Source organism: Oreochromis niloticus, linkage group LG20 (genome assembly GCF_001858045.2).
Source record: "Oreochromis niloticus isolate F11D_XX linkage group LG20, O_niloticus_UMD_NMBU, whole genome shotgun sequence".
In the NCBI taxonomy this organism is placed as follows: domain Eukaryota; kingdom Metazoa; phylum Chordata; class Actinopteri; order Cichliformes; family Cichlidae; genus Oreochromis; species Oreochromis niloticus.
Genome location: NC_031984.2, coordinates 15341352 through 15356789, shown reverse-complemented (window position 1 = coordinate 15356789; position 15438 = coordinate 15341352). Strand labels below are relative to the sequence as shown.

At 40.4% G+C, this 15438-nt stretch overlaps 1 protein-coding gene across 2 annotated transcripts in view; it reads left to right on the top strand.

Annotated features, from left to right (window-relative positions):
• The first annotated feature begins 599 nt into the window (after window positions 1-599).
• The window catches only part of LOC100695192 (poly(rC)-binding protein 4), a 34574-nt gene continuing 19735 nt past the window's right edge, over window positions 600-15438 (top strand). Inside the window, exons 1-3 of one of the 2 annotated variants that reach the window (XM_003439020.5) lie at window positions 600-1087; window positions 14118-14302; window positions 15143-15166. In XM_003439020.5, the coding sequence (XP_003439068.2) occupies window positions 14195-14302; window positions 15143-15166 (132 nt within the window). In that variant the 5' untranslated portion in view covers window positions 600-1087; window positions 14118-14194. Of the gene's footprint in view, window positions 1088-14112; window positions 14303-15142; window positions 15167-15438 lie in introns of both variants that reach the window. The other variant, XM_005448775.4, reaches the window with a different exon arrangement.

Genomic DNA, 15438 nt, shown 5'->3' with positions numbered 1-15438 from the left:
GAAACAGACAAATTTGCTTCCTTCTGGCACTTTAATGTTGTTAATTTCACATTTCTTAGAAGGGAATGCCAAGACTTATGAAAAATCAGCGTAATTTAAAGTCATCACAGTCCCATCCCTTCACAGGATAAGTGACTTCAGAAAGAGTATATACTGAGAATTATTTAAAATTATACACAGATTATTACTGTGCCCCTCCCCTTTGTAGAAACGCTTAAAACAACAGCAATATCAAGACATAGACACTAGATGGCGCCATGTGAGAGAAAGTTAATGGTTTAAAACTTCAAAAGAAAGCTTAAATTTAAGCCCTGCACCACCAACTTTGCTGGAGCCAGTGAATTTTGATCTGCACATTTTATAAATTGACTAAATATTTGCATTATTAAAATTACCGTTATCATTTATATGTAAAGCCTAAAGCCTGAAACTGTACTCAAAGATGGGTAATCTGTCTTGCACTCATCGGGATAATGTTTAAGGTGGTTAGTTAAAATCAGTTGTGATGTAATGTTTTGTGAATTTAAAAAAAAAAAAGTAGGCTAAGTTGGCATACCCTTCAGATATGAAACTTCTCCCGATCACTGTGCATTTCTCCATCCGATTCCGTTTTATGACTGACACAAGTTGGTGTACAGTGAGACCGAGCAAGCACTCGTGATCTTGAGTGTGTCAATCTGCGGTGCGACGCACAGGGCGAAGAGGCGCGGCACGCTCTCAGCAGAGGTCCTGTGGGGACTGGAAGGATCACAAAAGCAGCACACCGACCGAGGCAGGGATGCAGACACTTGGAAGCAGCTGAACCGGAGGATTTTTACCCAAAGAGCACTCGGCTCTGTCCCACGGGCTGCCTCGGTTACTGGCGATCAGGGTGAGCGGGGTGGTCGCTGCCTGCATCTGTGTGTGTGTCTCTCTCTCTCCTCAGCGCACAGGCGCTCTGCACTCCAGTCTGCTGACACTCCGGGAGGACAGTCCGCACTACACCTCCGTGTCATTGGACTCTATGTGGATACAAAGCCCGGCCAACACAGATCCATGGGGATAGTTTAGAGGGAACTGCTGACTACGACCTTTTGCATGAAATCAGGTAAGTGTCGGCTTATTTGGAAAGGCACATTTTTGGACAGCTAGTTCCCTATTCTCCAACTTAAAACACCTCTTATCCAATACGTGACATTCTTGCTCGCTGTCGGCTTCAAATATAGTGTCTTATTTCTCGAATTAGGCCTACATCAAGCCATATATTTACAATTTAGCTTACACATTCGTCTCAACAACCACAATCAGGCCCTTTAACTGCCTAATTCCTGCCGTCGTTCTAAATTACTACAGTCCCTAATGTTTTTACTCGTGCGCACTCATATGAGAACAGTGTAGGATGAAATCATTTGTGTGTGGAGCTGAATTAATGAAGCCGTAAAATGACTGGGTTGTTAAATCCAGCATATGGCAGAAAGTCCCCAGATGAGCAGGGGACAGCAGTAAGAGCGGGGAGACAATTGGGCTCTTGTGTGTGCACGGTTTTATGATAATGAAAGTGGACCCCGTTGGCCAGGCCCGTCCTGAAACACAAAGATCATTCTCAACAAGTCCCGTACTGTGGGCGCCCGCTTGGTGCTGAGGCAGCGAGTGTATGTGACAGCACCATTATTCACCAAGATGCCTAACTGCACTTGTATTACACCGGATGGAAGAACTATCATAACAAGCTGACCCCTACCCCGAAAAATTATATATATATTGTGCAAACGCAGTTTGTCTGGAAATGTTTATAATTTACCCTAAATGTATGAATCCGTCCACATTTGCTCAACTGTAAGTTTCTAAACAATAACACAACTGACACTCTTTGACTTTCCTCTCAATTGTGCACGCACTGTTCATAAACAGTACTCCTTACAGGATTATTCTCATTTAGCTGTTGCTTCCAAATATATTGGCTCTTGTATTTCAGTTTTCACTTGCAGTTTCATTTGTATTTTGCAATAATCTGAGCATATTTTTTAGGCTCCTTAGTACAATAGAATCAATTAAAAACATCTGAGTGTGGACCTTCTCATCGATTTAGGAAATCATCATCCTCGCTGCCTGGAGATGCTCATGAATCTTGCATGTGCACATCCGGAGAGAAATGGGGGCACAATTAGAGGATTGCACATTACTTAGAGTATAGATGTTTGGCTCGGATGCAGTGCGTTGTATGGCGGTTCTACTGAAGGAGCAGAACATGATTTAGATATGTGTTCTCAAAGGACAAAGCCGAGATCAATAAGAAACTGAATTTTCATCTGTGTGTGGTGAACGGGGCATCTGCTTGAGTGCAAACACTATTTATTTCTGGGAAGGGAGTAGGACATACAATTTGTCTGATGTAAGAGGCACACGTATCTTTTAGAAACACTCCAGGGGTCAAAGAGGCGGGCCATCATGTATTGCTGATTCTCTGTCCAGCTGCAATTCCTTAATGCACTCTGAGAGTCAGAGATCTAATAAGAAGTGGAAGAACATCTTCAATAATGAAACCCCACCTGCATCTCTGCTGCAGAGTGAGGGCTGGGGCTGAGAGGCCTCATAAATAACAGAAGCCAGACCTGACACGTGCTGCTCCAACGTCTGGGAACTGCCAATAATCCCTCTCATCTACTAAGATGCTGTTGTTGCAGAGAGAAGCAGGAGGGAGAAAAAAGGCACAATGCTTAGTTTTGCTTTGCAGTCATCAAGTAAATGTAACTCAGCACAGCAGCTTTACTCTAATAAAGAGTTCTGCAGAGCGATACGAGGGGATATTCAATGACTTTTTACTCATAAGGAGAATACAGGAAGAGCATTCTTGTATAATTTAGTGAAAGCAGCGCATGGGACAGCAAACAGCTTAAATTGCATGCAGATTTCAATATTATTCTATTGATTTTATTTCACCACAGACTTATTTTTGTCTTATTTTTTCTGCTTTTCAGCAGTAATTAAATTGTAATAACTTGCAGTGTTTGAAGCTTAGAAGTATCATCATCTTCTTTCAGGCTTTAATTTACATGTTGTGTCACAGGAGCATTTTTTTTAATACATATTAATTTCCTCTCTAATACTTGAGATAAATCCCCTGTAGCAATTAACCTGCTTTTGAGTGATTAACCTGTGCTTGTCACTATCTAATAACTACAGACACTTGAGGCTGTACTCCCATTGTGATCATTATTATTCTTATGCTTTACCATGAGACACAAAAAAGCTATGGAACAACATTACATGAGTACTTGTTGATTTGTGATCTGGCGCCCTCCCTACATATAAACAGCACAGAGAGCCTTTTTTGGACCTTCTTGTATTGCTATGAAGAGACCCTTTCTTCTCTACACAATGTGACCCTCGCTGCTGTTCTTTAAACAGACCCAGTGGCTGACAGAGCTTCGGGCTGTCCCTGCTATGAAAAGATAGCTCTGTGCTGAGCTCCAAAGATTGACCAAGCAAGCCTCATGACTCTCCTGTTGTGTCTCACAAAGAGTCTCATGAGCATGATTTATTTAGTCCAGAAGTTACCGTCAAAGAGGACCTTTTATGCTGTCTTTACAGAGCGCCTTAAGAAGTAATGATAGGTGTATTCTAAACACTCAAATCCAGTAAGTCCTGTATGTCGTGCGAATAAGCTAAAAGACTGTCTTCACGAAAGTAATCCGCTCTGCTCTACAGAACACTAAATGGAGGTTTTTCTTTCAATTGGCCATCTGCATCTATGTGTGTGTGTGTGTGTGTGTTTGTATGCGACAGAGAAGGAGAGAAGCTTTTTATCCCCCCTTCAGCTGCCGAGTGCGTGAAATATTTAACAGGGACCGCACTATTTTTGGGTTTGTGCTCAGTTTGTTTTGAAGCTTATGTAATCCGTAGTTTCAGCTCAACGTGCACGGTAATGTTTTATGTCAAATAATACACCATTGAGTCAGCCAACTTAAGCGTAGTGATGCTGCAAACAGTATAATCCTGCAGACGAACTGTGCGCAACTATAAAGGACATTGCACAGCTGAGAATTATGATGAGGACTCCTGCACCATCTGTGCACTGATGGATTTGCCATGTTTAATGCAGCATCTTGTACCTCAAGGAAGCGGGGGCCACTCCAAATCGTCTCAGGTTCCTTGTTTCTCCGAGATATTGATCAACTTGTCTCTCTTCCCTCCAACTGTCTCCATCTCTGCTTGTTTTCTTCCTCAGTTTGTCTCCCATCTCGCTCACTTTCTCCTCCCTCTACTCTCCTCTCCTGTGAGGTGTCAGATTCTCTGACTCATGCCCTGGTGTGGAGGATGGGAGGAAAGCAGGGATGAAAGAGAAGAGAGAAAAGTCATTTTGCAGATAGAGGGAGTGACCTTCATCCAGTAAGAAGGATGGGATAAAAGCTGGAGTTAATACCCTGCCAAAGTGTATTCTCCACCATGCCAAAAAGCCATTCAAAATGATATATGGTCCTAGTAGGAGCTCTCTGATAATAAGAGACATGCCATTGTAAGGCAAGGCAAGGCAAATGATTAGAAAATTTCAATGTTGTATCCAGAGGGATAAACACTCGGGAACAGCATACGAAATCTGCTGAAGATTTTTGTATGAAACCAGATTTTTATTTATTTGTTTATTTTTTGTTTGGGGGGATTTGACAGTTAAATGACAGTTGTACAATATGTACGCCTGGGCCCTACTGTCCCTATGCTAACTAAAGCCAGTGTAAATACAGGCTCAGACAGTGACACGCTGCGCCTGGGTCCAACAGCCACATGGCATATATATATTTATATGTATATATATAACAATCGACATCCCACAAACATCTCCCTGTAAGGTTCACTGTCTGCATGTTTGTGTTGTTTTTCTGTTACCCCCCCCCCACTGCCAATAATGAGAAGAAGGGAGGGATTGGGGTTTACCCTAATGAGGGGACGTGTTTCTTTGTAAAAACAACTGCATCTAGAACTGATCAATCGCAGAGTGGCCACGTTCCTTCAAGGGTATATGCTTATTAATCCCCATTGAGCTAGAACTAAATAAATACTGCTCCACCCTGACAGTGAGCGAAACTGATGGCATTTTATAGACTCCCGTGCTAGTGTGTCAATTACGCTGCTGTTCATTAGCTGCCGGGTTCCCTTGTAAGTATGCAGATTCTGCCACAGAACGCTATCTGTGTCTAAGCTGTATAGACAAACTGACATGACTGTAAGTTGCTATGACAAGAAGAAGCCTTGACAGTAACGATTCCTGCCACTTTTAAAATGCAGCCGTTTCCAATATCAGTGATGTAAATAAACAGTGGCTCTACAGCTTGTGTGAATAAGATTATTGTGTGTATAAATGGCTAAAAATTTATTAACCCCCACCACCACCCAGCTGGCAAACCCACAAAGTTTCAGAAGGCGTGTCATCACAGGATTTTCAATTAGGCGCGTTCATTATAAAGACAGCTTTTCAGCCGCTTTGTTTATAGAATCTGAAATCAGAAATCTTGAAGTTTTACTGACTCTTTAAAAAACACACTGCCGTGGGGTAATCTTATCAGCGTCAGCCCACATTTAGGCGCGGTGGCCGCAGTGAATGTGACCGCTGGCCCTTCTCTCTGCTGCAGGAGCAGCCGACAGCTCAGGGGTCTGATAACCCTCTCTGGGGCCCTGCGGTTGACAGGCGACTTGCACTGCAGGCTTACACGGTTATGCTTTAACGCTAGATGAAGCGGTGGGCTGATAGCAGAGGACAGTCCCCTCTGTGCCGAGGGCTGACCCCTCCCATTATATGTGACAGAGCTGAGACAGACATGCCGAGAGATGAAACACTACTCTTTAATTTCAAGCCTCTCCTGTTTCACAACTAAAGCCCTCTTCTCCTCTCTCTTTTTTTGCCTCTCGACCCTGGAGAGGTTATGGAAGTGCAGCTGTACTGGTGTAACCGTTTAATTCTTCAATCGAGTGCTCATTATTCTTGCAGTATATGTTGCTGAACTATACTAAAAGGGATTTACTGTAAAGAAGATATTCTCAATCAGATTCTTGTTAGAAACTGTTTTGAGTGTTTTATTGTCAATTTCTGTATTTCTTCTTTTTTGTCTTCATAATCTAACGTGGGTGATGCAAAATGTTTCTTTGGTCTGATCAGGATTTAGCAGCTCTTCACTGAAGACTAGAAGAAAGTTTTTCTTGACTCACCACACAACACTGTAGCACTGAAGCAGAGGTTTAAACTTTAATGATGTTTTTACTATTAGCTGCAGCTTAAAGAGAATTTGAAAGCATTCATAAGATAGTACGCTTTATTTGTACAAAGGCAAAAATTCACTTAAAAATTCCACAGTCACATAGATGTGTTGAAATCACTGTGGCGCTGCTCAAAAAGCAGTACAAGTGCTACATCTTGGAATGACCATTTGCTGTGATGTGGTTAAAGCTAACCCAAACAAGCACTTCCACTTTGAAAATTTCAGTTACAAGGAATAGAGTTTATTTGATCAAGAGGCCTTTGCATCATTTCTGAAAGTATTCAGTGTGCAGTCATTAGCTGTGTTAGTGCTTTCACACACCCCACACACCCTCTCCTCTACAGTAAGTAATCAGATTTATAGACAGACACTTGAAATGGCAGAACATTTGTTTAGACGTAAGTCAGTAAGTCGAGCAGACGTGTGCATTTCATCTAAGTTTGGAGACCGACTAACCAGCAGCAAAGAGGAGCCTGGAGATTTATTGCTTTTGTCTGTTGTATTTTTTCATCATTGTCTGAGGAGATGACGCTTTCATTGTGTCACCCCGTGTACTCAAACATCGCAGCAGTTTGAGTTTTTCATGACAGATGGATATATAAAGTCTTCCTGTGGAAGTTCTGAGTAGATCAAAGCCTGTCCGCTGTTGTGCTTCCACTGGACACTTTCTGTGTGTGTGTGTCTTTTGTGAATTGTTGACTCCTTTCATCCCAGCAGCTGTGTGTGTGTCTTCTTTTGAGTTTTGTTTTGGGGCACATAGGCATATGAATGTTGCCATCTGTATATATATGTGTAAATGGTCTTTCACCTCTTGGTCTCTCACTGTGCGTGTGTACACACATTGACACCCTCCCACTTACCGCTCCATATGCGTCCACCCGAGGGACACCCTGTCCTCTTCGCCTATGAGTGTTGATGGAGCAGACACACAATACCCCCGGTCCCACATATGGAGAGGCGGGGTATGCCCTGTTTCTGTTGTTCACCATGGAGACCAGGCACGTCCTTCTTCATTTCCTCTAAGCCAGCCCAGAATCGCCTATTTGCCAGGATTGTGTGAGGGATATGGTTGTCTCAGAACAGGTGCCCAGTCCTCCAAACAAGCCCACTGTAAAACATCCTTTTCATCTTGACAGACTCTCTGTAGTGGAAGCACCTGAAAATCTGGCAAGGAAAAGAAAAAAACGGTGGTTGCTGTCAGGGGATGTATGCCGATTGCTTTTATCCATGATATCTTTGAGGTTATGGACAGTTGACAAAAAAAAAAAAAACACCAACTCTGGATTCTTGCTCGATTTAACTTAAAGGATAATTTTATAATGTTACATAGTTAGTTAGTAAATTCTAGTTAAGTGGTTTTGAGTTGAGCATTATTAATTTGTCAGTCACAAGAAGGGACCACTCTAAAACATACTCTGCTTTGCCATTGGTGTTTTTTTACACTAATGGAAACAGTTATTTACAAAATGAACATTTTGTTGTATTCACTAATTTGAAACTAGCTAATAACATGAATAACTTAGCAAAATTAGCAACTGACAGCCATAAATTCATCAGGAATACTGAGGTGAAATATAAAGGGTCATTTTCCATTGACTTCCATTCAAACTGAACTGATTTTTTGAAACCAGAGGAGGTTGAAGGCGCTTCCACATCGGCCTCAGTCTTTGGGCTCGTCAGCTCTGTTCTTCTCTTGTGTGAATTTAGCATGCTGATATGCTCATTTGCGTTAATCAAAAAGTACAGCTAAGGCTAATGAGAATGTGATTAGTTTAAGTAAGTATTTTTTGCACCAATGTCCATAGAATCACCAATGTTAATGTAAAAGCTCCATCCAACAGTTCAGCCCTATAGCGATACTAGTAAGCAAAAAGTGATAGAGACACAAGCAAGAAGGAAAGTCTGTATCTGTGCAAAAAGGATTTCAGTAAAATTCGTAAATGTCAGCCTAGTGATGTCGTAAAAACAAATCATAATAACCAAAATTAGGAGAATACGTGACCACTAGAATGATTTGTTGAGATATTTTGGTGTAGGCATTGCCTTCCCAAAGCCAAGCTGCTAGCAAGGCTAAAACTATCTCTTTTTATGCCCCCAACGTCTTTTTACAAAAACATCCAGTTCACCCCCCCCCCCCAAAAGAAAACCCAAAACAAAACATCTCCTTAAATATTGTTTGAACCTGGCTATTTTTACGTAGTCAACAGTAACCGAGGACTCTTATGGCCATTTGTTTTCAGTCATTTGTGTTACAAAGTCATGCCTAATCCAGTGTATATAAAGCTGGATAAAGGCAGTGACTCATAACTGAAGCTCTTTCATGCTTTATGCAGTCAAGCAGAGCAAGACTCAGGTCACAATATAAGTGACATAGGAGCAGAACAGTAGATGGACTCTTCACCTTTCTTTCCTAGTCTGACTGCAGTTTGGCAGCCTAGTGCTGCAGTCTGCACTTTGCTAATTCCGTGTTCTCTGTTACCAGGTCTAATTTAGAACAGAGGGGCTCTGTTCATCCTGCAACAGTGCTGCTTGGGATTCTGGAAATGAAGAGTTCAGAGACTCACCGCCCTCACACAGACACAGAGCACATGCCTTGTTATCAACCCACAGAGATGCACATAATGATCCCTCTAACCATTAACTCCTAATGCAATAAGTGCTAACATTTTAGCCATGCCCCTCAGTGCCTAAAGATAATGAAGTTAGCCTACGGGTTGCATAAATGTGCTCTGTGATAACACATGTGTTCAGGATGCATCGATCAACTTTAAAGTCATGATTACTTAGCCTTAAATCTGTAGCTGATGGCAAGTAAAATGCTCCAGTTTTTGTTTATCTCCAGCCCCTTTGGCTCTGTTTGATATTTATGGAAATTGTATGTAGATGAGCTCCTAACTGATAGCTTTGTAAGTCAATCCAATGAGCATCACTTTCAAAAAAAGCAGATGAAGGCTGATTGATTTGATGCAACTGAATCCAGCACAAAGGCACTCCGCTCCACTTCCTGCCACATTTTGATGGGCTGGCATGTTAGACGTGCCATGGCCACGGTGGGAATATAAAGCTCACAGAGACAGTCAACCTCTGCGACATCTTAAGAAGGTTGTGTGCGAGTATTTGAACATGTCTTTGCAGGCATCCAGTGCGTTAATAAATCAAACAAACAGCAATGTCCTTGCACGTTAAGTAAAAGCAATAAACCTGCCTACAACAAGTCACAGCGGAATAGGATCTACTCTAAAATAACAGCCATTTATTAAACATGATCTCCTCTTATAGCTCACCAAACGTATAGACAGAATGTAGATTTATAAACACACACACATAAGTCAGGCATTGTCAGAAGGACTGCAGCAGTAGGCTGGTATGCATTAGCACTGTAGGCTGGTTGGAATGTGTTTGGCAGACAAGTGGCCTTGATGAGTCAAAGGGGAGACATTAATTACTAGCTGCAAAAACGTAGCTGTTGTTGTTTTCGCCCTGTGAGTGCATGTGTGTCACGGTTCAAAAATGTAGCCCCCAAGACACTGAAGAACCACCATAAAGCTGCTGGACAGGTGTTTGTCTGCCTGTTTGTGGACAAATGTTGTCACAGCTTCAGAACTACTTAAGATACAGTAGCAAAGGTTTAATTTCAGCTACACTTGTGTAGTTAAGACCAAGCTGAAGCAGGTGTTTGGTGACTAAAACAATCAGACCTATGACTAGTGAGCACGCCTAAAGTGATGTAGTAATGTAGTAATGACTACATCAACATCAACATCAATACAAGCTGTTAGTAAGGTCCATGACAATACACGATTCCACTGCCAAGTGTAGACCTTAGATATTGGAAAAGCATAATTTAAATCAAAAGTAATTTAAAAGATGCTTTATTAGAGGTTCCCAACCTTTTCTGTCTGCCCACAGGCTTGTCGACCTTCACCAGCACCACCTCACTTGAACTAATTTTAAAATAAAAAAGCTTTTTAAACCTTTGGAGTCAATGAACATGCTTGACTCCAAAGATGCAGCAGTCTCAGAGAGAACTCGTATTGAAAGTGCAGATTTTAAACTATATTCCAGTTTAATCCTAACAGTTCAGTTATGTGAATTTTATTGACAGTTTGATACATTTAAGAAAATAGATTGAAGCCAACAAAATAATCATGCTTATATTTTCTATGCTGTGGACACATTTTACTGTAAATGTCACAGAAGGATTTTAGATTTTCTATGATGTCATACTGGTACCTTTAAACTATGTAAAATAATACCTAAAAAAGCTCAAATGTTCTGAATCACACTTAGTATTATACTTCAGATCACCTCAGCAGATATTTTAGGATTCAGGTGTTTGTTTTACTTTGATATTGCAAAGCACCATTTTGCTAGCGATGGTTGATATCGACATGCCAAAGTGCAGGGTTAGCGTTATGATGGCGTAGACCTCAAATGGTTAACTATCAGTCATGTGAAAGTGCATACTGCTAAATTATTATTAAATTATATAAAACTCTCAAACATCATTATTTATACATTTATGCATTGCTTTTTTTTCTTCATTTGTTTTTCAAAACTTAGTTGAGCTAATGGGTCCATGTAGCCTCCCGTTACTGCAAAAGTAACCCTGGGCTGTTTTAGAGGCGATGCTCACACAATTAAACTTAGTAACAATTGTTTGCCTCCTTGCAATAAAGAAAGATAACAAAAGCAAAATAGAAAATAACAGCTTTACAGTGCATTGAGATTAAGGTGTATATATAAATTACAAGTTGTTTACACTTAAGCAATAATCAGTGAAGAAAAGAAAACACTCTGTAAAATATTAAATCCCAAATCATTTGATCTGCGTGACACAGCAGTTGTTGCCATATAAGTGTTAGGATCACTGGTGTTGTGTAGTTCAAAGACTGAGGTCTAAATATTTGTTTTAATGAAATTAGATTACCTTAACTTATGGCCCATTGTTGCTTGTGATTGGTGTCTTCTTGGATAACTAGAATTACAGATTCAGAACCTTTTTTGGCAGTTAATGCTCAGAGAAACTAGTGAATTTGGCATGTAGATGTAGCTAATAATGAGATCCCAAGTGGCATTGTTTTCAGGCATCTTTTGTCTGAGTTAGTATTGCATGATTAATGTGTTGGATTTTGTCTTACAGGTTTAAAAAAGGACCTTTAAGGTTTTTGGTTTGATCTTTAGCAACTGTCTACAGGACTGCTTTGAAGGGACATTTGAATTTTTCATAGAAAATTTTTTACTTTTCAAATAAAGAGTCAAAGGAGATAATTTTGTTACTCTTAATGACATTCATAAAGAAAATTATAACCATTTCTGAACCACATAATAAATGCTCACTGCTGCTGAAAAGGTTTTCTACTGTAGGGTCAAAAGTATCGAATTCTTTAGTCCACTGGACCACAGAAGTAGTTGTATAACTTCTAAGGAAGATAGGAGCACAGATATATTGATATGGGTGAAATTGGTAAGCATAAATGTAGCTCTATAGTAGATCACAGAATAGAGAAAATAATATTTACACTTTGGAAATATTCATCATCTAGAGACAGTGTTTAAAAAAACCTCTTTATTATAACTTTGAGCTTTATTTGTTATGTGCTATGAAGCCCCACAAAGAATCATTTTATGCAGCTGGTTGTGGTTTGAGCCTACTTTATTATCCAAGGGGTCGATTGTTGCTATTACCGTCTGTTCCAAGTTGGTTATTGCTGCCATTTGCCACCCCGCCACCATCACCAAGCTTGTTTTTGGGAGTTTCTTCTCAGCAATACTCGCTGTTTTGCAGGATGGTTGGGAAGCATTGTTTTTATGTATTTTTTCTGTAGAGATTAGGGGAAGATGGTGATAAGTTAATTAAGCTAACTCTACTCCTTCACAGAGGAGGCACACACATTGTAAAACAGAGAGTAAAGCAGAGCAATAAAACCCTAGTGAAGACTCTCAAGACTCTCTGAGCTGAGATAAAACAAGTGCACTTAAGTTGGGTGATATATAAATACATTAATTAATTTTTTCTCTGTTACCATTTTTTCGTGGGGGACTGAGTTGGCTGAATGCTTTGAACTGTGCTCCACCTTTCTGCCTTTATTACCTCTTTTAATTTTTCTCTTAAAACAAAACAAAACACAGGGACGGTTTAACAGCAGGGCTCCTGGTCTCAAATGGCGCTCACTGCAGAGCCAAATGGGTCTGTGTGGTTAGGGTTAGGGTGGGGATGGGGCTTGCCCTAGAGGTGGAACTAAGCCAATGTCATGTGCAGTGAGCAGCCTCTCGCTGAAGTAGCCTCTTTATGAATGTGACTTCACTATTTGCTAAGAGATCATTACTTTACTAATTCATATCTACATAGCAAAGAGCCATGTGCTGCTGTATCAATATTCATAATCTCATTTATTGAACCTTTAAGAATACTGCAGTAACAATAATGACATCAGCCTCAGCTATAGCTGGGGATTAGTGCTAATTAGTATATAGCCTGCTAACACATCCATCTAAGATGATTAACTTGGAAACATTAAAGCCTGCCATTTTCCTCTTGAGGATGCTCGCTAGTTGACATTAGGTTTTAGCCAAAGTGTTATTATACTAATCACCAAGGATAAAATAAAAAATTTAATCCAATTTCTTCTTGCTGTGATATTGTAATCAACATTTTTCACAATTTTCAACATTTTACACCAATTATTAATTTATTGATTGGTAAGTGATGCCAACCTTAGCTAGTTAGTTTAGACTAAAAAAATATTGTTGCTAACTTTGTTAAAAAATTGGAAACTGGAAAGTTATAAAACTGTTTAATTTAGATGCAGCAATCCACATCTTTCACCCTTGTACATGCACTTCTGCTCTCCATGCTGACAAATGTAAGGAAATATATAAAAAAAATAACAAGAGGAAGCAAAAATGACTCAGTGAACTAATTATGCACGTCATGTTAAGACTGTAAGCATCCAGGTGACTCGGGCATTAATCATCATTCGGTTTGTCACATAACTGGCATGCACAAAGCTGCTGCCACAATGTCATCCTGGGATGACTACAGATGCATCCAATTTGCTGTCTGTGTATAAATTCTGCTCCGCTTCGCCATAACACTTTTTTTTTCTCCATCCGAGTGTGATGGAGCAGATAAAATCAGATCCCCAAAGAAGCCCCAAACATTTTCCATTTTATGAAAACTGTTACAAATGGAATTTGATTAACTTTGCATGAATCTCCTGCTACACTCTTTTTTTTTTCTTTGTTACATCCAATTTTAAAAGTCACTCAGCTCGCTGTGAGAGAAACTGCTTGTCAGGTAATGAAGACACAGTTAGTCATCGATGGCCACCCACAGTCTCTTCCAATCCCAAAGCTATGATGAGATGCAGCATCGCTGACACTGCTGGTGCTTCTGGTCAATACCCTGCATGCACAGTGGTGTTCATTAGGACTTTGTTATGAATTTCGCCATCGATATTACATCGACTTGAACTAATGAACAAGTTTCTCACCGAGATGTTCACAATTACATTCTGCCTGCCTGAAAGCTCTTCCGTGTCACAAATGTGTTTGATTTCCGCTTTGATTTGTCCTCATTTATCTGAATTTTTTTGATCTCCCAGAATTATCGTTTAGTAAACAGTAGAGTTAGATACAGCACAAGCATCCAATTTCCCAGAAATGAATGAGAACACCATTAGTTATAATAGTGCCACATAGCGCTCAGTGAATGATGTTGCTGAATTAATTTTTCTCTTCAAGTATTTATAATGTTTGTGCAGAAATCCATGAGCTAGAAACAATAGTGTATGCATGAGCATATGCGTGGTAGGAAGGAAATGTTACAGACACAGAAATAATTAAGAATCATATTTTCTGAATTCTGTCCTCTCCCCAGAGCAGCACTGAACGATCTCGGACAACCAGAGAACGAGTGCTGGCCTTCGCTTGACTGTGTGACCAGCGAATGAGCCTTGTTCATGCGTCTCCCTGAGTGCCACTCCCACATCACCATGAACTGTGAGCAGGACTTTGGCGACGGGGGCTTGGGAGTGACCCTCACACTACGACTGCTCATGCATGGAAAGGTTGTTTATGAATGAATGCACGCATGCTTCAGCACTCAAGGCATTTTCAAGCACAAGATTTGTCACAGCCTCACACATCACAGTCATGTGAAAAAGAAAAAGCTTTCGCAGGATTATGTGATAGGCAGGCCTGCGAAAAACTAAGCACACCCTCACTGTTTCCACGGGAATTGAGAGGGCAAACAGCAGCCAGGCACTGATAATCAAATGCATTTGATTAATTGATTATGACAAAGAGTGAGCACCTCTATAAAAGCACAAGTTCTGGCAGCTTGCTGGCCTCCAGGATTCAGCTGTGTGTTAACACAATACCACAGTCTTTACAGGAGTGGGCGTCCCAGCAAATTCACCCTAAAGTCAGACCGTGCAATGCTTAGAGAAACTACAAGCCGCATGTGTCAAGAACCAAACAAAGCCTATGAGCACAAACATGATGGCCAGGTCCTGCAGCCAGAGGTACTGGTCATCTTGGAGTCACTGACAGTCAAGATGGTTTCAAAGGGTGAAACAGAGGCCGTTAAAGCTCGGCAGAAACAGGGTCACGGCGAAATGGCTGGAAAAAAAATCAAGGCGTTGCAATTACAATAATGCCAAAAATCCTAAACAAATAAAGTCACACAGAAAACGATTACTTTAAGTTATTGCTGCTAAAGGTGATTCTACAAGCTACTGAATCATGGGGTGTACTTAGTTTATCACAGGTGCACATAGAGTCCTGTGAAAATGTTCTTTTTCACAATCGTACATGCTAAAAATAAACAGTTACTATGAGGGTGATCAGTTTTTGCCTTTTCCCTGTCTTCTATTTATGCTCTATCATCTTCATCTCTTTGCATTCAGGAGGTTGGCAGCATCATAGGAAAGGTGAGAATTCCTATTTTTAATTCTACTCGTAAACATACATGCATATATAAAGGTAATAATCATTAAAGAAGCCAATGATTTATCATATATGGGTGATGTGTTGCTTTTATATAACTCAGTAGCCATTTTCCATCATTCAAAGCATCTGCAGAATAATTTCCCTCTGCCTTGATTTTGTTTTGAATCACCACAACACAAAGCTCTGTAACAAAGACTTGCTGTTCTGAATATTCCCATCCTAAATGTAATTGTCTTCAACCAACCCTCTTAAG